Here is a 25,716-nt window from a genome sequence, read left to right on the forward strand (position 1 = left end):
TGTAAAATTGGGAAAAACTGAGTACAAACGCGGTGAAAATAAAAACAAAAAATATATTAAAATTATTTTACATCGATGGGAGGGGGGGGCATAAAATTAAAAATAAATATTAATACATAAGAATAAATGTAAAGGTTGTCCGAAGGAGAAAATAACATTTTGGAGATGTTGTTAGGAAAAAATAAATGCCTTCAAAATTGGGGAAACTCTGAAGTGAACGCGGCGAAGAAAAAAAGAAAAGGAAAAAAAAAAATGGCGTCAATACAAAAAAGAGGAAGGGGCGGTGACGTCACTGACTTACTATAATTAGAGAGATGCGCAGAAGTCCATTGCGCATCGAAGATTAAGAACAACCGCCGCCTGCGCATTAGCGTTACAGCATCAAGCAGAGCTAGTATTTATTTGTTTTACGTATTCACTCTCTATTATATTTATAAATATTCTTTTTCAATAGGAAAAAAAACTATAATAAAACCTTTCAGAATAAACAAATATAAATAATACAATATTTGAATTGTGAAATCTTATTAATTTATTTTAAGTAATAAAAATTTCTGAAAACTCATTTCAAGTTGCCGAAGTGAGCGGCTACATACATGAACCGGACTCTGTTTGAATCCACGTGTGGCTACAAGAAAGCTCATTGAAGGAGTCTTTTATACCTGAACCTGATAAAATGGGGTATGTACGATGGTTTTTTGCGAAATTTCTGGTTCTGTTTTATTAATTTTGAAGTGAAAATTAATATCGTGTTATTTTTTTTTATGCGTGCCGGCATTAATTCGGCTCGGATGGAGTGTGTCGACACTGCCACTCAATGAGGGTGAGTGAATGCTCCTACTCCGTTATGGCCGCTGCTACTTACTGACAATAGTCGACAATTTTTAAGCGAACGTCTCGCACAATATTTTTTTCTTCCTTATAGCAGCTCCAACTCTAATCAGGTATTTAAAGCCTTTTAATCAACTAAAAACCGTGAAATGGTTTATATAATTTTCCTTGGTAACTTAATAAGTCGCTGTAAATTTTAAATTCTTTAATATTTTTCGTTTTTCTTACGATCAATCAATTTATGTTGGCGGACAGATTTTTTTTTTTTTTTGCCTTCCTTTATTCTTCATAAAACCGACATTTTTCCAGACTTCTTTCGTGTCTGTCTCTTTTTATTCTATTCGGAATTACCTTCTAACCGATTAAACGAGTATTTTTTATTCGGATTAAATAATATTCTTTAATTTTAAATTTATATATAATCCTAATTGTACATGTCTATTAATAAAATGTTCCTTTTATTAAACATTCTTTCAGTGTGTGTGTAATACATATATATATATATATATATATATATATATATATATATATATTACACACACACACTAATACATATATATATATATATATATATATATATATATATATATGTATTACACACACACTGAAAGAATCACCTCTTCCAGCGCTTACAAATTAATGTTTTAAGAATTTTAATATTTATCGCCGTAAAAAAAAAAAATGTAACTATGACTGACTTTAAACTACCCGAATTAGTCTTTTTGGATCTATTAAATACTTGGCCATTTCAATCTTTACCGTAAAAAAAAAAAAAAAAAAAAATGTCCATATCTTTTATAATTTAAATATAATCTTAATTTCTAAACTACGATCTTTATTTTATTTTAGCTAAAATAAAAATGAATTCCTTTTCCTCTTGTCAACCGGTCTCTCCCCTTTCAACACAACTTGTTTTTAATTTTCTCATTTAAAAAATCTATTTTAGGAATAAAAATATTAATCCTTAATTCGGTAAATTATATTTAAAAAAAAAAAAAATCTCCAACTGTTGAATCTGTCGAAAATTGTAATCGTTGTTGTCCGGATTAAAATGGTGTCCGGTAACGAAAAATGATATCTTTCTAAAATCTCGGAAAATAATAATGAATTTCGAACATTTTATCTTTTCGTATTTAATCTTTATAAAATGCAAAACAAAAATTTTTTAATATTTTTCGAGTGAAAATAAAGATTAAAAGAAAAAAAAGTGGTCTCAAATTGACCATGAGGTTCTTTCGTCCTTAAAAGGATTGGCTTTTTAAATTTTAATTTCATTTGTTTCCCTTTGTCTTTATTTCTTCATACAAAAGTATTTACGTTTGACCAAAACATTTTATTTTAAATATATTTTAAAAATTTAAACCCTTAAACTTTTATTTTATTTTTTTTTTTAATCATGCTATTTCTTGACATCTGGTATCAATTTCCATGTGGTGTGCAATTTTTTTACTTTAATTTTATCATCTTGAGCTTTACAGCTTTAATAAGCTGTCATTAAAACCTTCAACCTAAAGTTAATTTAGCAAATCTGGTTAAATTAATAACTTAATGGATTGAACAATATAATAAAGCAGTTTGATTGTTTCAGTGTGGTAGCCATGTTAAAGCGCAAAAGTTCAAGAATTCTTAGAATTTTTTGGATGGAACAACTTTTATTTTTCTTGTTTCCATTGTTTGTATATTTTAAATGTTAGCTTTTTTTTTTTTTCCTTTTTTTTATTAATAATACTGGATCGTTATGCAAATCTTAAACTTGTTCAATTTAGAAAGTCATGTTTAACATGGAGGGGGCGGAATTGTTAACTATTCTGTACCTTCACTTAACAATTAAAAAATTCCTTAAATGAATTTTAATTTCTTTAAAAAAAAAAATTACGCTAAAATCATCTAAATTGATGCTCAATATGCAACCTGTTTTAATTTCTCACGCAATTTTGAGGAAGGAAATTCATCCGAGCTTTGGGGGGGGGTGTATTTTTTTTACGACCTGAGCCAGCGTAGTATACCCTCCCCCCCCCCCCCAAACCATCCCATGTTAAGAACGGATTTCGAGGTGGAGGGTGTTTATTTGGGAAACCGTTCTTAACAAAGGAGATTAGCCCAATCTCAGATTGGGAGTGTTTATAGGGTACGCTCGTAAATTTTTTTTTTTTTTTTTTTTTTTTTTTAACTATGATCCGTACCTGTTTTTATTGCTTTTTTTTTTTTTTTTTTTTTACCGACTTAAGATTTATTCCCATTTCCTGATAAGTATACGTCGAACTAATTGATCAATTATAGACTTTTTCTGTTCGTTGTTTAAGTCCACCGATTTATATTGTGTCCAAGAAATAAACTATTCAAATTTCATGGTCGTTATTCCAAGTTTAAAGTTTTATTTTTATTTTTTATTATTCAACTGTAAGGTTAAAAATATAGAATAGTTACAAAACACCCTCCATGTTAAGAATGGCTTTTTAAATAACGTTATTTCAGCACGGATCAATAAGTGCACTAGTACCAATTTCATTTTACACGTGCTTTAATTTTATGAATTAAATGAGAAAATAACTTGATATAAAACTGCCGGCAATCTGACTAACGTCAGACAACAAATACAATAATAAAAAAAAAAATTGTATGGACAATAAAAAGTGGTTAAATTCTTTAAAACAATGTTCTTGGGTTAGAATTACCATTTATGAACTAATGATATGGGCGTTTTAATTTGCTTTCGTCAGAAAAGAAAATGGCGACATCAGACATACAAAAACTTGGATCGGAAACCATGATTACTGAAACGAAGTATTGTACTGAATTATAAAAATGATTTATTTACAAAATTTCATTTCGATTCGGTTTAACATTGATCCGTTTTTACATAGTGCAGTACTTCCGGTCAGTTACACTCTATTCTTGAAGCATTTTAACCGCGTTTTTCTTCCGATTACATGCGTCATACTAAATAGATTTTAACTAGAAATGGTTCTCTATTATAAAAATGATCGCATTGTCTAACGTCGATCTATGTTTGCCAAATTACGTTCGAAACTTTAAGATGTTGATTTGGATTATATCCTCAACGTCTCGGCCGATGTAACATCCGATTTTCTTTAACCTTTTCAAATGAATCTTCTGAACTCTAGAACCGGCATGAACACCTGGCCTAACGATGACCAGCGTTGGTTAACCATCAGTTTTAAGTGAATCTTCGAGTGTGTGTCGCCGATACACTGTGTCGGTCCTTATTGTAGGAGAATTACAGGTCCTTTCAGCTGTAACGGAATAAGATTGTCGTGTATTAAAGGTTTTATTTTCCATCCATAGCCTTGAGCCCATAGAGGGGTCTTGGCCATCCACAACTTTAGATACTTTTGTAGCGAGGACTTTTTTCTTTTTCCGGGGTGCGTGTTGGCCCCCACGCCCAGCCTTCCCAGAAGGTACATACAGCCGACAGCCTTCCCCAAATGGTCACCAATCTGGTATTGGCCAGGCGCAAACGTTGCTTAACTTCAGTTATCTGGCGAGAACCGGTGTGTCAACGTGGTTGTGTCGTACCTGTTTTATTTTGCAACTTAACAATTACCTTTAAAAATGACTTGTGTCTTGGTATGCTGAAAACTAATATTGCATTTAAATTTTCCGCAAATAAGTAGTTTCCGGATATTAAGCAGTGCCATTTCTTATGTTATAAGCGGTGGCCATTGTTGTGCGCGCTTGCGCATACAATGGCCACCCGTAATAACATAAGGTGCTTCTGCATTTATGGGTCCGTAATTTCCAGTTTACTCGGCTGTGTCCGGCAGATGGCGGGAATAACCGGAAATGCCCGGGCGAACGTTATTACAAAAAATATTGGGTAAAACTATACAAACACCGTGACAGCGAATTAACCCTAACCCCTAACCCTAACGCTGTCACGGTGTTTGTATAATAATACCAAATATTGCTACAACCCTTCCCATGTTAAGAATGGCGACGACTTCTGAATAGCAAAACATTTTTCAATATATTACTTATAATGAATTTCAGTAAACTGCTTGACCATTTCCGTCATTTGCCAGGTATACCCAAGTAACTTCATGGAAATAGTAGGAGCACCCATAAGAAATGAAATTGTTTAATATCCGGAAAACTACTTGTTTGCGGAAAATTAATGCAATATTCGTTTTTAGCATACCTGAAAACCGAGAAAAGTTGTCAGTTTAAAGATGATTATGGTGGAAAGAAACGACTTCCCCTCCGCCGAATTTTCACGAAAAATACTCATCTCTGAAACCACTATCGATAATTTCCTCCACTCTGTATCTGTGCCTAAACCTAAACGTAGATTCAATGAAAAAAGCTTAGAACTGCATGCCGTTTGCCTGCTTCCCAACTGACTACAATTTGGTCGTCTTCAAGTCCAATGTAAACAAATTCGTAATAAGCCGTCCCTTAAGTAATCCAATTTACCTAATTTCCACTACTAACGATTACTACGATATTTTCCCATTGACTACTGTACACTCATTAACCCCTATCCTTGAGTGGTCTCCGGGCCTTAATAAGTGGTGACTCCTTTAAAAAAAAAAAAAAATACCGGATTTAATTAAATACGTGATGATAAAGTTTGAAATTTCATATAGGTTCCAGAGTTCGGCTATTGAAAGTATAAAAAAAATAAAACTTGGGGTCGAAGGTTACATCGGCCGAAAACGTTGACTAACAAGTACGATAAGTCGGATTAATCGGGGAAAAAATTATATTAAGTTTTCCTTTTTACTATTTTAAAATTAATTCCCACCCTTTTTTCTTTCTTTCAAGCATTTTTATAAATTGCAATTTTTTTTTCTTAAATTACCCGCTTTCGTACGATTGTCATATTTTAAAATTCGTTCAAACATTTTGTCACCGTTCACACTTGATGACGTCGTAAAGCTAAATTCTTTATGGCGTCATTTTCACGCAGATGTCAAGATAATTACAAGAAAGGATTGTTTTAAAAAAAAAAATCTGAAACTTTTATTTACATGGTGTCACGAGATTTTTTGTTATCGTGACGTCACCGATTTTAAAGTAAATATAAACAAATGCTTTGAATATTAAAGTTTGTCGACGATGATTGATATCCGTTAATGAATGCGACATTTTTGATCGGTACTAACATCAGGTACTAAATACTTAGATAACCCCTCCCTCAAGTTTAGAATGGTTCATTCTGTACTTTCACCTAACGATGAACAAACGATACTATAATTTAACTCTCAAAATTCAATCTAAAAAAAAAATGGTCGATAAACTGCAGAAGTACCGCCAAAACTCTTTCGCGATTTGGCCTTTTAGCCTCATGTGCCACATTTTTTAATAGTTTTATGCAAATCTTATTACATTTGCCTAGGTTGGTTTCATTTAAATTTTTGAATGATGTTACATAAATATTAACAAATTCTGGGTTTTCATATTTTAAACTTATTTTTAATTCTTTCCAGGTCGATGGAAGAAAATCAAGCACCTGACAGTTATAGTGCAGGATGTGATGTTATTGAAGTAAGTTTTTTCATCATCTCATCTTGGGACCTATCTGTGTTGAGAAAGTTTTAAACATGAAAAGTTCACATACTGCTTCTCGGTAAAGCAGCCATCTTTGTTTACGTTATTGTAAAAAAAGATTTTTTATGCAAACTTTTAATGCTTAATAAAAACTTTTTTTTTTTTTTTTTTTTTTTTTTAGATTAAGTCCACCTCCACAATTTTCTTTTAAATGACAACTTTTATAGGTTTTCGACTATGCTGAATACGAAAATCGCATTGAAATTTTGCAGAAATAATTAGTTATCGAGATATAAAAAGTTGTATTATGCATTGTGTTCTTTGGCGGCCATCTTTTTTATGCGCGTACGCGCGCCATAAACAAATCTACTTATCTATGATGGCCGAAGAATACAATGCATATATATCTCGATAACTACTTATTTCTGCAAAATTGCATTGCGATTTTCGTATTCAACATAGTTGAAAACTTATAAAAGTTTTCATTTAAAAGAAAATTGTGGAGGTGGGCCTAATCTGAAAATTTACCAAAACTTATAACGAAATGAATAATTTAAAATATCTTATTGAAAAAATAAGTTTAGAAAATCCTACTCCAAAATTAAATAAAATCATCTAGAATTCGTTTGTAGTTGTGTAAAAAAAAAAAAAAAAACGTAAGTTTTAACATTGCAAAACATTTTTACATTCAATAATTTTATACATTAATGTTATTTCCTAACGATGTTATAAATTATCTAAATATCTGACGTTCAATGTAACAAAATCTATCGTAAACATTAATGAGAAACGAATTACCTCCCTTTATAATCGCTCTTTAGGAGTTAAAAATCAAATCCATTTCCTCTCCAAAAATTTTAAACAAAAACATGACTGTCTGTTTACTGTTTTAAATTGGTTTTTATTTTATAATTTAAGTCATTGAGAGGATACAAAGTTTTTTAGATTCTTTTTAAAATTAAAAAAATTAACATCTGTTCTTATAATTTATATTTAAAATTCAGAACTTTTTCGTTGAGAAAAAATTTTAAAATCGTTTTAAATTCATTTTAATTTTATTGTTTAAAAATTTTTTTACTACTGTGCAATTTCCATAGGTTCTGCTCATAGTTTAAGAACTTTTTTAAAAAATGTAGACAGTCGAGTATTATGGTTCAATTGTGCTCCTAAAACAAATGGAAATTTTACTAAATGGTCGATAATGACATTGTATGAAAGAGCTGATAAATTTAAGCTTTGTTAAAAATTTTACTGTCTCTTTTTTTTTTTTTTTCCAGAGCAACTGGGATGAAGTTGTTGAAACATTTGATGATATGAACCTGCGCGAAGCTTTGTTGCGTGGTATTTATGCTTATGGTTTCGAAAAACCTTCGCTCATCCAGCAGAGAGCCATTGTCCCTTGCATAAAAGGTTGGCATTTTTTCCCCCCCTTATTTGAATCTTTGCCATCTAACACTTGTCATTTTCCTTGTTTGTAAATTTTTTTTTTTTTTTTTCCCCTTAAGGACTTGATGTAATTGCTCAGGCTCAATCTGGAACTGGGAAAACAGCCACATTTTCTATTGCCATTCTTCAAAAACTTGAGGTTACACTAAAAGAATGTCAGGCTTTGGTTCTGGCTCCCACCAGGGAATTGGCACAACAAGTAAGTTGAATCTTTCAGTTTTTCATGTTTTCCATCTCCCTATAAATTGGCATGGGGCTATTTTTAAAAGGAAATATAAAAATATAAATTTGATTGAAAATAATTATAATCAAAAACTTATGTTAAGCAGTATGCTTAAATTGAATTTAAAATTGCCTTTTGCTAAGGAACAAATTTAACTTTACAACTGAAAAGTATTTTCGACACTTATCCATATTAATTGCACAAAAACTTTATGTACATATTTTGAAAATTGACACCTTTTTTAACCTTTTATGACCTGGTTGAACTAATTCGTTCAGTTGTAAATAAATGACTATAACGGCATAAAGTGGAAATTGATTCAAACACACCTTGTGCGTATTATTAGTTCAGTATCTGGGTGCCTGATTGCAACTGTCCATTGCTTATGTTCCATATGATGCCCTCTGTCTCTGAGTGGATGATTCCGTTTCACTTTCAAGCACTATGGGTGAAAAGTTTATGAAATGCAAAATTTTTCACTAGTAGTTTAATAATTAAACTTCATAATGAAAGATCATTCTAGTGAATTTACATAATTAAGGTCATAAAAGGTTATAAAAGCAAATTAGATCAGAAAATCATTTGTGTTAACAAAAAATGGTGCAAGAGACCTGTTAAAAAAATTTTTTTTTTTTTTTTTTTTTTTTGTAGCCCTTTCCCCCAAGTACATAATTTTGTGCTTGTATATGCTAGTCTAGTGGCACTGAGTTTATACAATGAAACAGTACTGTGTATCAATGACTACAAATAAATATATATAAAACTTTTTTCTTTTTTTTTTTTTTTTTTTTTTTTTTTTTAAATTGGTAAAACTGGATAAGCACTGTATTTTCTAAACTCAGCTGGTTGAGCTGAGTCTTGCGTGAATGGAGGTGCCATCCTCCTTGATATCGAAGCCAAGTGTTACTTAGATGGTAGTTGTGAACATGCCATCACTGTTTGATAAACTGCTGCCAGTCCCTACTTCTAGGCACTTTATTTTAAAATTGGCTACGAAATCTTTTCAATGTGTTTGCTCTGCCACGCTTCACAGCAATGGAGCATTAGCCCCTAATCTGACATGATCACGTGCCTGCAGACCATAATAAAAGATCCTTCAATTGTGCTCCACCAGAAATTTGATATGCATGAGCATTTAAAGCAACTTTTTTTTTTTTTTTCCTTGTATGAATTCGATAATTGATTTTGATATGCCAACGACTTGAGAACAAAATGGTTTGTTAGATTAAACCAGTAATTGTTAGATAAATACGGTATAATCACGTTGACACACCAGTTTCCGCTGGTTCACCGAAGTTAAGCAACATTGAACCTGGTCAGTACTAAATGGGTGACCATTTGGGACTTCCAGGTGCTGTATGTGCTCTCTGCTTATCTCGGCATTGTTTCCAGTCCCGGTCTTCTCCTTGCCACTGGACCCAAACAACGTCAATTCAGGAGAGGTGTGGTTAGGGATTGTGCGACCCTTGCCTCACAATTACATACTCAACTGCCTCTACAAGGGTTATCCTTTGTCTGTGAGACTGTACCGAGGCACGGAATTGTTGCATAGTGTAAGTGAATACAACCTGATTTGATGGCACCTTTTTGTATGGAGAGCAGGCCTGAGATGCTCACTCTGTGAGTCTGGAATGTTCACAGCCCCATTTTTATCTTAGACTAGTATCTTTCTTCTCTAAAACTTAAAATAATTTACATCTTTTTATGGGCAATATTTAGTAATTAGGTTTTTCTTCCCTCCCCTATTTCTCAAGAAAAACTCGATATGTCTGACTATGTAGCGGTTTTTCACGATCAATTCAAATATACATGTGTTATTACCTGAAACTGCACCAGTTATCCATTTACACTGGGATTTGGCATCCTCAGGGTCTCAAGAGGTAAAAAAAAAATGATACTTTTGCCCCATAGCGTTTGATCCGTCCATTAGATTTTCCTGAAACTTAGCCAAAATGTGGAGGCCATTGTTCTTAATACAAATTCAGTATGGGTGACACTGGCAAAATTCTGGTTCACATCCCTCTAAGACTTTTAGGGCTAAAAAAAAAAAAAAAAAACATTTTTTTTTTTCCATATTACTCAAGAAGTTGATACGTATACCTGTATAGTTTTCCATGGTGCTGAATTCAAATATACATTTAAGGCGTTATGCTGCATCGCTTGCCTGTTTTCACTTGGATCTAGCGTTCCCAGGAGCTCTAACAGGGTCACAAATGCCTCAAAATTGCAAAAAAAAAAAATTACATTTTTTTTTTTTTTACCCCTATAACTTTTGTTCCATCGGATTTTTCTTAAACTTGGCGAAAATGTGATGGCAACGTTGGCCCTTCACACTTCTCATATTCATCATTTCTTCACTTTTTTTTTTGTGGTGTAATCTCACATGCAGCACAAGAGGGGAAACCATGTATGCATGGCTTTTGTATATAGAAAATCGTTTTAGCTTTTATTTTATTTTTTTTAAATCTCTATTCTTTCAGCTACTATCGTAAAATATTAACATCTTGGTTGCAAATTGAATTTTATTCAGTTTTCATTAAAAACTCTGAAGTTATACAAGTATGAACATTTTTCAGAATTTTATGATTCGATAACGTCAAACTTGAATATTTTATGTGAAAAACTTTTGCTTCAAATTTATGGCATTTTTGAATCGCTGATTAAAAATTCTTTCTACGATTGAATTGACTCCATGTAGTTGCTAAAATTAAAAAAAATAAAATAAAATAAATAAGATTTAAGCTGTCATCTTTGACAAATTCTCGTTAAAAGTTCTTAGCACATCCTCATTAAGATAAGCGAATTATTAGCTTTAAAGAAAATTTCATAATTTAATGGAAAATTGTTTAAAAAACATTGTTTTAAGAGTTGAACTAGATAAATATGAAAATCCTAGGCAGAAAAAAACTACTTAAATATATAAAATATATGTTTAGGTAATTTTCCAAAGTGCTTCTATATTATAACGAAAAAATATTAAATTTCAAGTAAAACGAATGGTACCTATGTAATTGTCAGGTCTTGAATAGTTTCATATCTAAAAATTATGAAAAATGATCAGGTAGAAATATAATTAATGAAAAACAGTTCCTCTAAGATTACATGTTTGTTCGTGACATAGGTCACGTGACGTAATTAGAAGTAACTCTGTTGAAACGATTTGTAGCTAACAGAATTTATTTAGAAAATTTAACAATTTAAATTTTTAAAACTTAAGTCTTCAAAACTTATGCTAATTTTGGAAAAGTAATTTAGATAAGATTTCCGAGAAATTGAAAACTTAGTTACCTCCCCTGTTAACTCCAATTAAAATCAGATTTTGAAACCAAATTACTAGATTTTACAATTGTTTTTTTCATAATAAATTTTCCACCTTATTGTTTTGGTCCTCCGATTTATCGGAGAAGGACCTATGTTTTCAGTGGTGTCTACTTCTGTATGTCCATTAGTTTTTCCTGAAATTTTGCCACGAATTGTATTTCATTAAATAGATGTGCACAGTAAAAAGAAAACAATTTTGCGAAAATTCCTGTTGCATTACCCAGGGGTTCAAAAGAGGTAAAAAAAAATGACATGTTTTACCCCATAACTTTTGATCCATCCATTAGATTTTTCTGAAACTTGGCCAAAATGTGGAGTCCATTGTACTTAATATAAAGCCCGTATGGGTGACCCTGGCGAAATTCTAGTTCGTGTCCCCGGGGACTTTCGGTGCTACCACCACCACACACACACACACACACACACACACTTGCCTATAGTGGTTTTTCACAGTGATAAACTCAAATACGTGTGTTACGGCCTGAAACTGCACCATTATCCATTTACACTGGGATTCAAAATGGCCAAAAATTACACTTTTTTCCCCATAGTGTTTGATCCATCCATTATATTTTTCTGAAACTTGGTCCAAATGTAATATAAATTCAGTATGAGTGACACTGGCAAAATTCTGGTTTGCATGCCTCTAGGACTTTCAGGGATAAAAAACAAGCTTTTTTTCTTTTTTTTTTTTTAACCTTATATTACTCAAACTTTATGTCTATATAGTAGTTTTTCATGGTGCTGAATTCAAATATACATGTGTAATGTGTGAAACTTCACCCTTTGTCCATTTTCAGTGGGATTCGGCATTCCCAGGAACTCAAAATGGGGTCACAAATGCCAGAAATTGCAAAAAATGGCACTTTTTACACCATAACTTTTGCCCTGTCCATTAGATTTTTCTGAAACTTGGCGAAAATGTGAAGGCAACATTGGCCCTTCACACTTGTCACATTCATTTCTTTGCTTTTTTGATTGGAGCTCAGATGAGCACCTGCCATAGAAATAACTATAAAACAAAGATAGGCTCGCAACGTCTCTTCTGTGGGAGAAAGGTTGCAGGGAAGAGAAAAGCCCCCCCCCCCCCCCCCCCCAATAAACCACAAAGTCTATTTTGTACTCATCAATGCAGGATAGGCTGTTTTTTCTCTATTTAATGCCCAGATATGGCAGCAGTATTCCATCCTTGGGCGTATTTGGCTTTTATATAGAGAATTGCATCAGTAGTGAGATATCTCCTGGAGTGCTAGGATCCCACCATCTTTCCAGTGACCTTGGCAACAGGCTTGATGTATGTGTTCCATTTCGGGTCAGGAGTAAAGGTCAAGCCCAGAAGCTTGTTAAAACATGGAGCTTCTAGACGAGAGCCATCCATTTCAATTGATGCCAGATGGGGATCAGAGCGTTGATGATGTAAAGAAAGGAGTTTGGTCTTAGATGCATTAAAGGTAACCAGCTGCCTCTTCCCCCACTGTACCACGCGCTCGAGATCAGCGGAGAGAGAATCAGAACTTGGTCGTTTACTGACTTAGATGTGCTACCATAGATGGTAGTGTCATCAGCATAAATGTCTACAAATGATGTAAGGATGTGATTTGGAAGATCATTAATGTAGATCAGGAAGAGAGTTGGGCCCAGGATGGACCCCTGAGGGACTCCAGCATTAATACTGCAGGCCTCTTATTTTTGTCCATCGATCACTACTCTTATGAGCCTATTGGAGAGAAATGATTTAATGATTGAGAAAACATTTCCAGTTATACCATAGGTGGAAATCTTGTGAAGTAGGCCCTTATGCCATACCTTGTCGAAGCCTTTGATATGTCAAGAGCAATTGCCCTAGAAAGAAAGCCTTTGTCAAGAGATTCACTAATCCTATGAGATATAACTGTTAGCACATCTGCTGTAGATCTTGCAGAACGGAAACCATATTGAGTGTCACTAAGGTTATTTCTGCTGAGGTGTTGGCTATTTCTCTATTTAATATGGATTCCAGATTCATGACACACAGGAGACTTATTAGTCTGTACTGAGAGGGAGATGACTGTTCACCTGAATTCTTAAATACATGGCATACTGATGAGGTTTTCCAGAGTGTTGGAAAAGCAATTCTCCTTAAGGCAATGCTTAAGCAGTTTCGTAAGTATAGGAGCAAGTTCTGGTTGAAGCTTTTTCAACACTATAATTGGAATGCCATCGAGGTTCTTGATTAGCTTGGCGACATTATGCACAGATATTTGTATGTTGCATAGCGTGTTGTCTGTTATAGTAGGAAATATGGGAAGTTGATGGCCTTGGTCGTATAGGGTAGAATTAGTTGCAAAGTTCTTAGCAAATAGTTTGGCTTTGTCTGATTCTGACGATGACCTCTGGTCCATTGATGGTTCGGATAGAATGCACACTTCTGTTCAGGATCCTGTTTGCTATTAGCCAAAACTGGTGGGAACCAAGCCGCTGCTCAGCTACTTTGGATTTAACGGACTTAGCATATAGTTCTCTTGCATTTTTTATTACTCTTTTACAGTGGTTGCTGGCAGTCCTGAAAACAGCTTTAGTCTCAGTACATCTATTATGTTGGTAGCTATGGAAAAAGTGACCCAAACTGACTATTGTCCTCCAGCCACTACCACTTTTTACCCCACATCCGGGATGGGGGATCCCTTACTACACACACCTGGGGGCAGTACTGATTACCCCCCCCCCTCCCCCCACTAGTTATAATATAGAAGCCCTTTTTTTTTTTTTTTTTTAATTTTAGAGAAAAAATAAGTTTAAAAAGGCAGATTTTCATCTAATTCGTGAATACTAATTTTGTACCAACAATTGCTCTTTTTATGTATTGAACTTTAACTTTCTGATTATGATTTCCTTCACTCTTAAAATGTATACCTTTTCTGTCTGTTAAGAATTTTATAAGTGAACAATCAAATTTTATATTTGAATCTTCCCCATCACAAATGCTATTCTCTACACAAAATGCCATTGTCATTTTACTCGTAATTTGCAATCAAGTTAAATATGACAAAAGCAGAAGATATCTTTATGAAAATGTTTTGTCTGACAAAACTTTTTTCTATTCTTCCAGATTCAGAAAGTTGTCCTCGCACTCGGTGACTATATGGAGGCTCAATGCCATGCTTGCATAGGTGGAACAAATGTTCGTGACGACAAAGTGAGGTTATCACAGGGAGTACACACAATTGTAGGTACTCCTGGCAGAGTTCATGATATGATCCAGCGTGGATACCTAAGTAAGTATAGAGCATGCTTTAAAAGCACTTTTTTTTTTTTTTTTTTTTTTTCCCCCCCTTTTCCTCTTGCCCTTTCTCCAAATGAATTGTTTCTACTGTTCATTTTAGCCAATGTAACCTTGAAGTGGATCTTATTGAATCCATGAATCTTTTATTTAATCCATGGAGATAGCATGTTCTATCAACCATGATTGGGTAGAAGTCTTAACTTAGAATTGTATTTTGTGTGGATTGCATAGTTCAACAAAGAACGCTTGAAGGTTAAAGGTTACTTTGGCTGAAATGTGAGAATAACACTCCAGTCTTGATATAAATTATCATCTCAAAAAAAAAAAAAAAAAAAAAAATGGGAGGGGGCAACATTTAACATTCCAATTTGTTGAAATGAGACAAAAATATTTGATCCATTATTTAAAATTTTCTCAGTGATTGTGAATTACATGTAAAAACAATTATGCTTCCTGAAATTCATGCTAGAATTTGACCTTCCCTCCCAGCACTGATGAACAATAAATTCTTGGTGTGTGCCTTGTAGAGGTTGCAGGTTCAATCCTTATGAACTTTTCCACTTGGTCATGTTTGGAATGGAAACTGTTTACCCTTGTGACTTAACTTGTTCAATCTAAGATTCCTTTTTATTTTTTTGTACTGGTTTAATTTTAATAAAGACATTAAAAAATACTAATCAATAGTGCTATCATGATATTTTAGTTTTAAAAATGTCTTGGCAAACTGGTTAGTTCCTCAAAATTCAGTTTTTTTATCAATGTGAATATTTCTCTTTGGTTAACTTGATTGTGCTGATGTCATAAAAAAAATTTGTATGAAATGATTCATATTTTTTTTACACTTGTTTTCGTAATAACTTTTTAATTTGATGTCATCGTTGCTAAACTGTAACATTGACGTACAAATGTTTATTTAAAATTACACTTAATAAAATACAAATTTTCATGTAATTGTCGTGGAACTGATTGAAGCAGCATTCACTTATGGCAGGTCCAATCGGCTTCTTTGAAAAGAGAAGTTTCATGGGAATGTACTTTTAAAGAAAGTTGAGGAGGGGGGGTCCAGAAGACACCAGGTTTTGTAGAATGTTAAATTCAAAGGCCAACAACTGAATTCAACTAAGATTTATGAACCATTTTATTTTATTAATTGCTAAAATTGTAAAATTTGATTTTCTTCATTTAAAAAAAAAAACAAAAAAAACATAACCACTTGATTTGTGATTTTTATTTTTTATGGTCATCTTCAAGTCTAATGTTAACAAGTTTTTAATGAGCCATTCCATATAAGTTAACAAATTTATCGAATTTCCATTACTAACAATTACTATATTGTCCAATTTCTGCTGTACACTCTGTAACCCTTATCTTCGAGTGGCCTTGAAATGGTGATGCCTATGTTTTAAAAAAAAAAAAAAAAAAAAAAAAAAAAAAAAATTCCATAACGAGTACTTGCACCATAAAGATTTTTTAGTATTTTCTTTTTTAATTCACTAATATTTAGAATTGAGCTGACTTTTTTTTTCTCCCCCTTCTAGAAACGAACCAAATTAAGTTGTTTGTTTTGGATGAGGCTGATGAAATGCTCTCTCGGGGTTTCAAAGAGCAAATCTACAATGTGTTTCGTTGTATGCCTGAGAATATTCAGGTAAGTTAACCATGCATTTTCTTTCATGAATTAAAGTTAACGTCGCTTATCTCTGCCGTTTAAAACATAATTTTATGCAATGTAAACTTTTAATATACAAAATTAACTGCGATTTTTCTAAATCATCATTTTAAAAAAAAAAAATTAAATCTGATTTTGCAAAGGTTTTTCTTTTTGTATTTTTAAGCTATATCTAGAAATATACAGGGGAAAATGATTAATACAAAACAAATGTTTATTTATAACCATATAATTTCAATATTTAAATTTTTTTTTATTTTTTTTTCCCCCCAGGTTCTCTTGTTATCAGCTACCATGCCTAAAGATGTCTTTGAAGTAACAACTCGATTTATGAGGGATCCTGTTAAGATCCTAGTAAAGAAGGAAGAACTTACCCTTGAAGGTATCAAACAGTTCTACATTCAAGTAGAAAGAGAGGTAAGTCGTTATTTTATATTGTGGTCTCCATTTTAAATAAACTTTAAGTTAAATTGGAAATAAATTTATAAAAATGAGTGTGCAGTAAAAAAAAAAAAAAAAAAAAAAAAAAAAAAATTTACCTGACCATTTGACTAATTCAACATTTGACCATTTTTGTCACCTTTTGATCTGGAGACGTGAAATGTTATTTAAAAGTGGACCAACTGAATATCTGTCTAATTGTCACGTAGAAATGATTTTCTCCGAAAGAACAATTTTCAAAAACAATTTAAGAATTACTTTTTGAAGTCAAGAATTTTTTTAAATGCTTAGTATATTTTAGTCATCAAAAATTTTTAAAAATGCTTAAATCAAGAGACTCAAAATGTTTTGGATTTTTAATACTGTGTCCATTCATTTTGACACAAGAAAAAAAAGCTAGTGCAATCTTCTGTCTGTTCATTTTTAACTTTTAGTTTGCCGATCAATGTGGTAGAAATTGAAGATTATCCTTATGGTTTTTTTACTCTTAAGAATGATCTGTCAAAATTGTTTACTGTTGATCTTGTTGCTTTTTAATGGTGGTTAATTTTGTGTGTGTGTTTTAACAATGTCTGCACTTTTTTCTGTAAAGCAAATTTAAATCCAGGAATATGACCGATATTCAAGGGTAGAACAAGCTCATCCTTTTATCGAGATTATTATCGCCACTGACTGGAATTTTCACTTTTGCATAGATGTATGAAATTGCGGATAGTTTTCAATCCGTAAACTAAAAGATGATTCTAAATGTGTTCCTTCGTGCAAATTTGACTTAAAACGTGCATATTCCAGTAGATATCTCCCTGCTGATGTAAGAGCCAGGTACGTCCAAGGATGGAGTACTGTTGCCACATCTGGGCAGGAGCTGCTAGAAAGGACTTGTCCTGCCTTGATAGTTTAAAATAGACTTCATAGCCTCGTAGATGTCCTTTTCTCTTCCCTGCAACCTCTCTCACAGATGTTGCGAGTCTCTCTACTTTATTGTTATTTTCGCGGCAAGTGCTCGAATGAGCTTGGATCTATGGTACCCCCTCACCAAACTTTCACAAGAAACACTCGTTTAGCTGAAAACACTATCAATAATTCCCCAATTTAACCTAAACGTAAATTCCATGAACAAAGCTTCTTTCTTAGAACTGCACGCCTATGGAACTCTTCCATTTTCCTGCTTTCCAGCTGACTACAATATGGTTGTCTTCAAGTCTAACGTAAACAAGTTTTTGACAAGCTGTTCCACTTAACAAATTTACCGAATTTCCATTTGCTAACAATTACTATATTGTCCGATTGACTACTGTACACTCTTAACCCTTATCCTCTAGTGGTCTCTGGCCTTGATAAGTGGTTATGCCTATGTAAAAAAAAAAAAAAAAAGCTTATTTTGCTTACGCAGCTAAATGGGGAGGGGGTCTTTGCTGATCTAAATTCTTGTTGAGGCTGTTTAAGGCAAGCTGTGTGTGACACGCACACGGGTTTGTAATGTGAGTTAATTGGTGCTGCAATAAAACATGGCGTTAAGTACCTTTTTGGCCAAAATGTATATCTGAGTTTTTTGCACATACCAAAAATGATTAGTTTGCTGATCTAGGGACATAGAAAGTGTCTCTGGAAATGTTTGGAAGGGGTACATTACTACATAACATTGAAAATTTGCTCTGAGTACCCCCCCCCCTCCTACTTTTGCTAATTCTATTTCTGTTGATACTTTTAAAATATGGATAAACATTGTTTGAGCCAATACTGAAAATGAATATACAATCAGTGTGTGGAACAGTCTCTACCAAAATATTGTCAATTTGTCTACAAGTTTGATATATAGGTGATTCAGACCTGTGGAACAAATTTTTTTTTTTTTTTTTTTTTTCTCATATATAGCCCATAAAATAGCTGTTAAGAGTGTTTAAAATGGGGGGGAGGGGCTTGGTATGTCTACTTAATGTTTCTCTACACATGCACAAATATACATTTGTTAAACTGTTTTCATTTTTAGTTTTCATATCTATCTGTCCTTGGCTTTAAATGGTAATGAATTTAGATAGTGAGCTAAATGTTTTGGTTTTAATTCTAGCTAATGACATCTAAATGTGATTTGCACTTTTGAAATCACTTGTATATATATTGGGTACAATAGAATAACGAATAGGAAATTGGCTCTATCATACAAAATCTACATGAATTGAAATATTAAATGATCGGGCAATGCCGGGCGGCTTGCTAGTATATCTATTAAGTCTTTTTTTTTTTTTTTCTTTCCCTACAAAAATTTAGCTTTATAAATGCAGAAGCTATATATATTCAATATGATCACACTTCTAGCCAATATCTTAGTGTTTTTCAAATATTATCAGTCACTTAGTCATTATCATAACTTTATTATTCCTAAGAAAGTCACTTTCCAAAACCTGTCATCTTTACAAGTGGTAACACAATATTTACTCATTTTCTTCTCCCTCTTAATACTTTTTATTTATTTATTTTTTTTTTTTTAAATATTTCTTCATAAGCATGTTCTATTTACTTTGCATTATCGGGAGGGGTGGAAGCGCATTAAATACATTATTTAACATAATTTTTTTGTTTTATCAATAGGAATCTCAATTTTTACCAAAATGAGCTTGGTCTATGATAATGTGCTAGATAATTATAGTTCAATTTTTTGAGGGGGTGCGATTCTTTTATTTATTTTTTTTTTTGCCATCTTTCCAGCAGGCAACACTGGTACCCGGTTCATGCTTGTAATATAATCGAAGATATTTTACTTTTACATAATTGCCAATGTGGTAGCTAATGTGTAAGGGATGATGCTAAACCTGGGTGACTTTGTAAAAGGGAAAAAAAAAAACGAATTATTTTGATGTTGCCTCTATTGCAGGTCTGCTTATATTTCTATGGGAAATGTAACGGTTTATCACTAAATGTTTAAGATGTCTGCAATAACTAGTGCTACTGTAGCGGCTGATCTTGTGAGTTGATCTAAAATGGCTATCTCCTGTCTGACGGAGCAGGTGTCAACCTATTTAATACATTGAAAAGGGAATTTTTACAAACTGAAATTCCTTGCTTGGTTTGTGTAAATGAGAGGAGGTTATCAAATAGAATTGTTTGGAAATTATCGTTTTTACCTCAAATTTATATGCAAAATTGATTTCTCACTTTAAATTCGATTTCTTTTAAAGTTTTCCAACTTATTTACCTGTAATCTATAATAAATCTCCCCTGTCTGTCTCCCCGGTATGTATGTTTGCCTAAAACTTTCGACAGAGGTAACGGATTTTCACAAGATCGGTATTGTTTTGAAGCTCAACCTTTCGGACAACAAATATCGAAAAATTGGCTAAAAAAACATCAATTCCTTCCCTCAACTGGGCAATTTTCTACAGGGAGGGGGGGGGGCGATATTTTAAACTCCTCCCCTCTTTTTCGATTTACTAGCCTTAATTTAAACCTTCATCATTTCCGTTTTGGTGATGGGCGCAACAGCAAAGACGTCACTTTTTATTTTTTTTAATCCCGTTCTTTTCCTCCTGCACGGTATGGGTTTGAGCCTGTCTGCCGACTACCTTTTTTTTTTTTTTTTTTTTTTTTTTTTCCCCCTCTCCATTCACACCTCCAGGCACCAAGGCTAGTCACCTTATAAACTGAATTAATCTGCTAATTTGCTATTACAATTTGTTTTTGTTAAAAGAAAAAATGTTACATATCTCTTGTATATAGATAGTAGCAATAAATGTATAATTAGAGAAAAATATTCTTTTTTGATGGAGAATACATAACTGGCTTTAGCTTTCTAATGTTTGTATATTTATGGACCACATTCTCCAGCAGTTCTTTTTTTTAATGTATAGAATCTCTTGAAGACAATGAAAAAAAAAAAATTAAACAAAACATTGTCGCTTTTGGACCGTATGTGAAACGAAGAGATACCGTCTTGGTCTTCTGGTTAGGATCCAAGGGTAGTATCTGTTTTGTCTAAAGATGGTATAACGGTATTGTGAGGTTTCCCTTCGTGCCGGGCATCCATATAATGGAAATATGTCACAGATTCCTATAAGGATATTGGAGATAATGTAGTGTCAGAATATTACGGTTTAACCAGATTACTTAAAAAGCAAGCAAGGTCCAGAGTTTACCATGAAAGGAAAAATCATTATTATTGAAGAAAAAGGATGCTTTCATCAAGACGGTTGCAAGTTGATTGCAACAATAGCAATCTGTAATATAAATCTCACCTGTTTAAATGTATGTTTCCCAAAACTTGCGACAGATCCTGACATAAGACGTCGGATTTTCTTTCACTTTCTTTTCCACCTTCGTGGCACGGATTCGAACCTGCCTTCTTACTATTATTTTTGCTAAACACACACCTCCAAACGCCGGCCACTCAGGTTAGTACTACATAAATTGCACTTTTATTTCCACCATATGCTCCGGATTTGGCCAAAGTGACTCTGGTCTGTTTGCAGATGTCAACAGAATACTTCAGATTGGGCTCCAATTAAGTGATATTGAAAACTGAAGCATATTTAGAGTTCAAATAAATCCTTCTACAAGAAAACACGGAATTATTGAAGCATTGGAATGTGCATATCACCCGAAAAAGACTTGATACGTTATTTTAGTTGTTGGGCCTAGAGCTTATAGACTGACATGTTGCACGTATGGATGACCTGTCCAGGTGATCCACTGCCACCCCCAAGGTTGTAAACTAAAGCTTTTCAACCTTTTTTGCTTCAGGAATGGAAATTGGATACGTTGTCAGATTTGTATGAGACATTGACCATCACTCAGGCTGTAATATTCTGTAATACCCGCAGAAAGGTAGATTGGCTTACTGACAAAATGTTGGAGAGAGATTTCACAGTCTCTGCTATGGTAAGTAAATTTTTTTTTTTTTTTTTTCTCTCTCAATTGAAAATATTTCAATTTTTTGTTGAAAAGTATTTCTAAATGGAACTTGTATTAATTTCCAAATACAAATTGTTAATGTACAATATGCTATTGTCATTTTTGTCTTTTCTGTAACATTTTATGATGAACACTTTTAATAAGGGATGGTGGATTCATATTTCTGCTAAAGTTTCCTGCTGCATGCTTGAATAGGTTTTAATGTTTCCCTTCCCTATGTTAAGAATGACTTGCTGTTATTTCAGCATGGTTCATAAAATTACAAATACCATTATTTATTTCCATAGATGTTATGTAGATGCACTTTAATGTCCTGTCTTGCATTATTAAACTAACTTCAATTGAAATGTGAAAATTTTCTTTTTTTGCCCTCCCCCCCAGCATGGTGACATGGACCAAAAAGAAAGGGATGTCATTATGAAAGAATTTCGTACCGGCTCCAGCCGTGTCCTCATCACCACAGATTTACTTGCTCGTGGAATTGATGTGCAACAAGTCTCTCTAGTCATCAATTATGACTTACCAACAAACCGAGAGAATTACATTCATCGGTGAGTTTTTATTTTTTTATATTCGTAATGTTGTCATGTATCTGCTTCTTACTTCAATATAACACATTCTTTTGTTCAGTTTTTACTATGTTTTTCTTTACATCAGTTCCTCAAATATCCTTTTAGTTTTGTATTATGTGAAACGATCATGTTATTGTATTTTTATTGTGTTATAATAAGGCTGAAAGCCACTTTATGATAAAAAGTTGGATTGCCAGTTCGAAAATCATATTAGTAACAAATGTTTGCGGTGGGCAGCTTTAGAAAGGTGATGACCATTTCCTTTAAAAATCTAGTTTGTTGAAAAACAGCAGAGTAGTATTATCTTAGAAACGTTATTCATAGCAGTTACGTTTGTATGCCCAATAGAAAAAATGGATGAAAATACAAACATAAAGTGATTTTTAAGGATTCTATTAAAAAAATTGCTTAAATCCATTAGAATGCGGGTCTTTTTTTTTTTTTTTTTTTTTTTTTTTTTTTTTTTTTTTTTTTTAAATCGCTACATTTTGTCTTGCTACATTCCATGACAAGAGCGCAAAACTCTGCAGTGTAACTCCTTATTGGCAATCAATGAAAGCCATTCTCGAATTAAACTGTCGGGTTATACCGCTTTTCAGAATAAAGGATGTCATCTGACACTGAAGATCCCCCCCCCCCCCCCCCCAGAACACAGTTCAAATCAACAGTAAAAACTCTACCCTCACATTCTTTAGAATATTTAGTGTTTATGCACGTAATGTTACTGCTATTTTTTTGTTAAAATAGTATTAATAAATATCTTTTAAATTGTTAGGTGAAAGTACAAGATAACTACAAAACACCCTCCCTATGTTAAGAATGGCTTTCTAAATGTTATTTCAACATGGCAACATAAGTAGAGAGAATTTTGCATCTTTAAAACATTTTGAGTGAACACGTATTTGAATTGGATTTCAAAATGATTTCTGTTGACAGATTATATTTTTTTTAATCTCTAAAAGGTTAGTTTTAGTGGATTCCATTTTCCTTTTGTTCGGAAAGGGAAAATCTATAAGTGCGTCTTTTCGGTGGATATTATAGATAGGCAGTGTGATTTTATGTTCCGAAAAATTATAAATGCAAATGTCTATTTCCATTGATATTATAGATAGGCAGTGTGATTTTATGTTCCGAAAAATTATAAATGCAAATGTCTATTTCCATTGGTCACTTGTTTATTTTTATTTTTGTTTTCTTTTCAGTATTGGCAGAGGAGGCCGATTTGGCCGTAAAGGTGTTGCTATCAATTTTGTAACTACTGAAGATGTTCGTACACTTCAGGACATCGAACACTTTTATAACACTCAAGTTGATGAGATGCCAATGAATGTTGCAGATCTTATCTAAATTTGCTGCCACTAAGCAAATCTCTAAAATAATCTGGAAGACATTTTCTCATTATCTGTCTGCAGATCATGAACTTCCTTAAACTTTTCCAAAGAAAAATTTCCTGGAAAAACATTAACAAAAAATTAAAAGAAAAAGAAAAAAACTCCCTTGGTTGTCTGACTGACTTCTTCCATGTTTCTTGTTAGCCTAGTTCGTTTCTCTAGCCATTTCTCTCTCGCTGAAGAGTAAATTTATGGTAGGACCTGAAAAAAGCAAAAAATTATATAATTTTCTATAGGAATTCACAAAGAGGCAATATTTATTGTAAATACTTCCCTCTTTCTCACAAGACCGGTTGAATTTCCCTCCCAAAATTTCTTCCTGCTTATGTTGATATTGACTGGTCATTTAATTAAGACACATTCTGGGCATTAAAAAAAAAATGGTAAGCATTTGTGTGTGTGGCTGTGATTTCTTTGCTTTAACAAGTTTAATGACCTTTCCACTCCCCCACCTTCTTCCTGTTTTAAATGTTCTGGAAAGAAAGGCTTAATTTCTATCTGCAAGACGTTTCTCCGGATTTTGGCTGTAAGTGTCTCTTGCTCATTTCAGCTATTATCTTTCGTGCAACGTATGGAGATTGTTTAAAGAATTTAGTACTTTTTATTTTATTTTTTTAATTAGTTGTCTCTAATAACTGCCCTAATTGCATGTCGTTTTTTTTTTTTTTTTTTTTTTTTTCTCCCCACATAGCAGAAAAAAAAACTTTCTTTTGCACTGTATATATTTAGTGTTTGCAATTCAGTTGGCTGTGCTGTGTGTTGCTGTAAATATGTGCGTTAGGACGCGTCTGTGAAATGAGCTGAACGTTGCTCTCGTCTTATGTCGTAATCGGCACAGGACGATAATGTAGCTTATTAAATGACCAGTCGGTAAACGTTTGTTTTTGTTTTCTTTTAAAGCTTCTATTTGCAACGTACCAAAAAAAAACAAAAATCGCTCCTCTCCATTTCATCCATTGTTTAATTGTAAAAAAAACAAAAAAAAAACTGCAATATTTTCTTTCAAGCCAATTCCCCTCCTCTTTCTCTTAGCATATGAAATTTGCAGGGTATATGGATTGTCTATAATGCAACTCTCCCATTGGCTTAAAATTTTACCAAACTGTTTTTAGTTGTATTCAAATTTATCGGCATTTACATCTTGCTGAGACTGATATCCTGTTTCATGACCTGCCTTAGTTTTTTTTTTTTTTTTTTTTTTTTTAATGGACGGATGGAATTTTCTTGCAGGATTAATGAGATACATTTCTTGGACAGTTTTTCTCAAAATATTTTGGCAGTTTTCTAAAGCCTCCCCCCCCCCACACCCAAACAGCCATGCTAGTGCCATTTCTCACTCGGCTCTCTTGGTTCTACTCTAAATCAAAACAAACACACACACACACACACTATAAAAACAAACATTTGCTTGGGGTGTATTTATTGTTCTGTAAAATTATTCTGAAAATAAACAGATCAATCAAAATCGCTCTCTGAACTCCAAATGGCCATTGCTACCTGCACATATTTTCAGGAACTTGGCTTCTACTTACAATTCGTATTTCTCTTAAAAAAAAAAAAAAAAAAAAAAAAAAAAATTAACCGGATCCGATTTGATGCTTCAGATTATTTCTTGATTCCATCAAATAATCTTGGCTTTTGTCCGTTGTCAATCTAAAAAAAACCAAAAAAAAACGCTGTTTTGAGTAATTCATTCAATAAAAAGGGGTATTTTTCATTCTTCAGTTTAACTTTTTTTTTTTTTTCTTTTTTTTGCCTCTTATTTTTTATTAGACAATTTTTTTATCTAGATTATCGTTATTTTGACATGTTTACAAATTCTAAATAAAATTTCTTTTACTTTCCAAATTGGAATAAGCTTTTAATAATTGCATAAATTTGAGAAATTTTTAAAGAAATTAAATAAAAAGGTATTGTAGAATATGCTTAAATCCTAACTTATGATTTCTTGAATCTTTTGAAACTAATGATGCTAAGCAAAGAATTTTTGGACCTCTTTATCCGTTCATAATTTTTTACTACTGCCTCTGGTGCATGTTCTTTAGTGCCTTTTTTAAGATGCAGTTGTCAAGTTAGAAAGGATATTTTATACTAAACCTATTTGATGGCATGAATGAATTCTTTGCTTAGCGTTCAGGAAACTT

At 32.9% G+C, this 25,716-nt stretch overlaps 1 protein-coding gene across 2 annotated transcripts; it reads left to right on the top strand.

Moving 5' to 3' along the window:
- Nucleotides 1-369: 369 nt before the first annotated feature.
- LOC145287742 (uncharacterized) lies at nt 370-25,296 on the top strand. Of its 2 annotated transcripts, none has more exons than XM_080135507.1 (10): nt 370-681; nt 6,282-6,339; nt 7,620-7,752; nt 7,848-7,987; nt 14,421-14,586; nt 16,133-16,242; nt 16,537-16,680; nt 21,439-21,576; nt 21,991-22,160; nt 23,384-25,296. In XM_080135507.1, the coding sequence occupies exons 1-10, from the start codon at nt 677-679 to the stop codon at nt 23,526-23,528; spliced, it is 1,209 nt and encodes a 402-aa protein (XP_079991633.1). In that variant the 5' UTR covers nt 370-676; the 3' UTR covers nt 23,529-25,296. The 2 variants fall into 2 exon arrangements, with proteins under 2 accessions (XP_079991633.1, XP_079991634.1); XM_080135508.1 differs by having other exon boundaries at nt 621-944.
- Nucleotides 25,297-25,716: the final 420 nt, after the last annotated feature.

Source organism: Euprymna scolopes, chromosome 11 (assembly GCF_053919585.1).
Source record: "Euprymna scolopes isolate OS-2025 chromosome 11, ASM5391958v1, whole genome shotgun sequence".
Classification (NCBI taxonomy): domain Eukaryota; kingdom Metazoa; phylum Mollusca; class Cephalopoda; order Sepiida; family Sepiolidae; genus Euprymna; species Euprymna scolopes.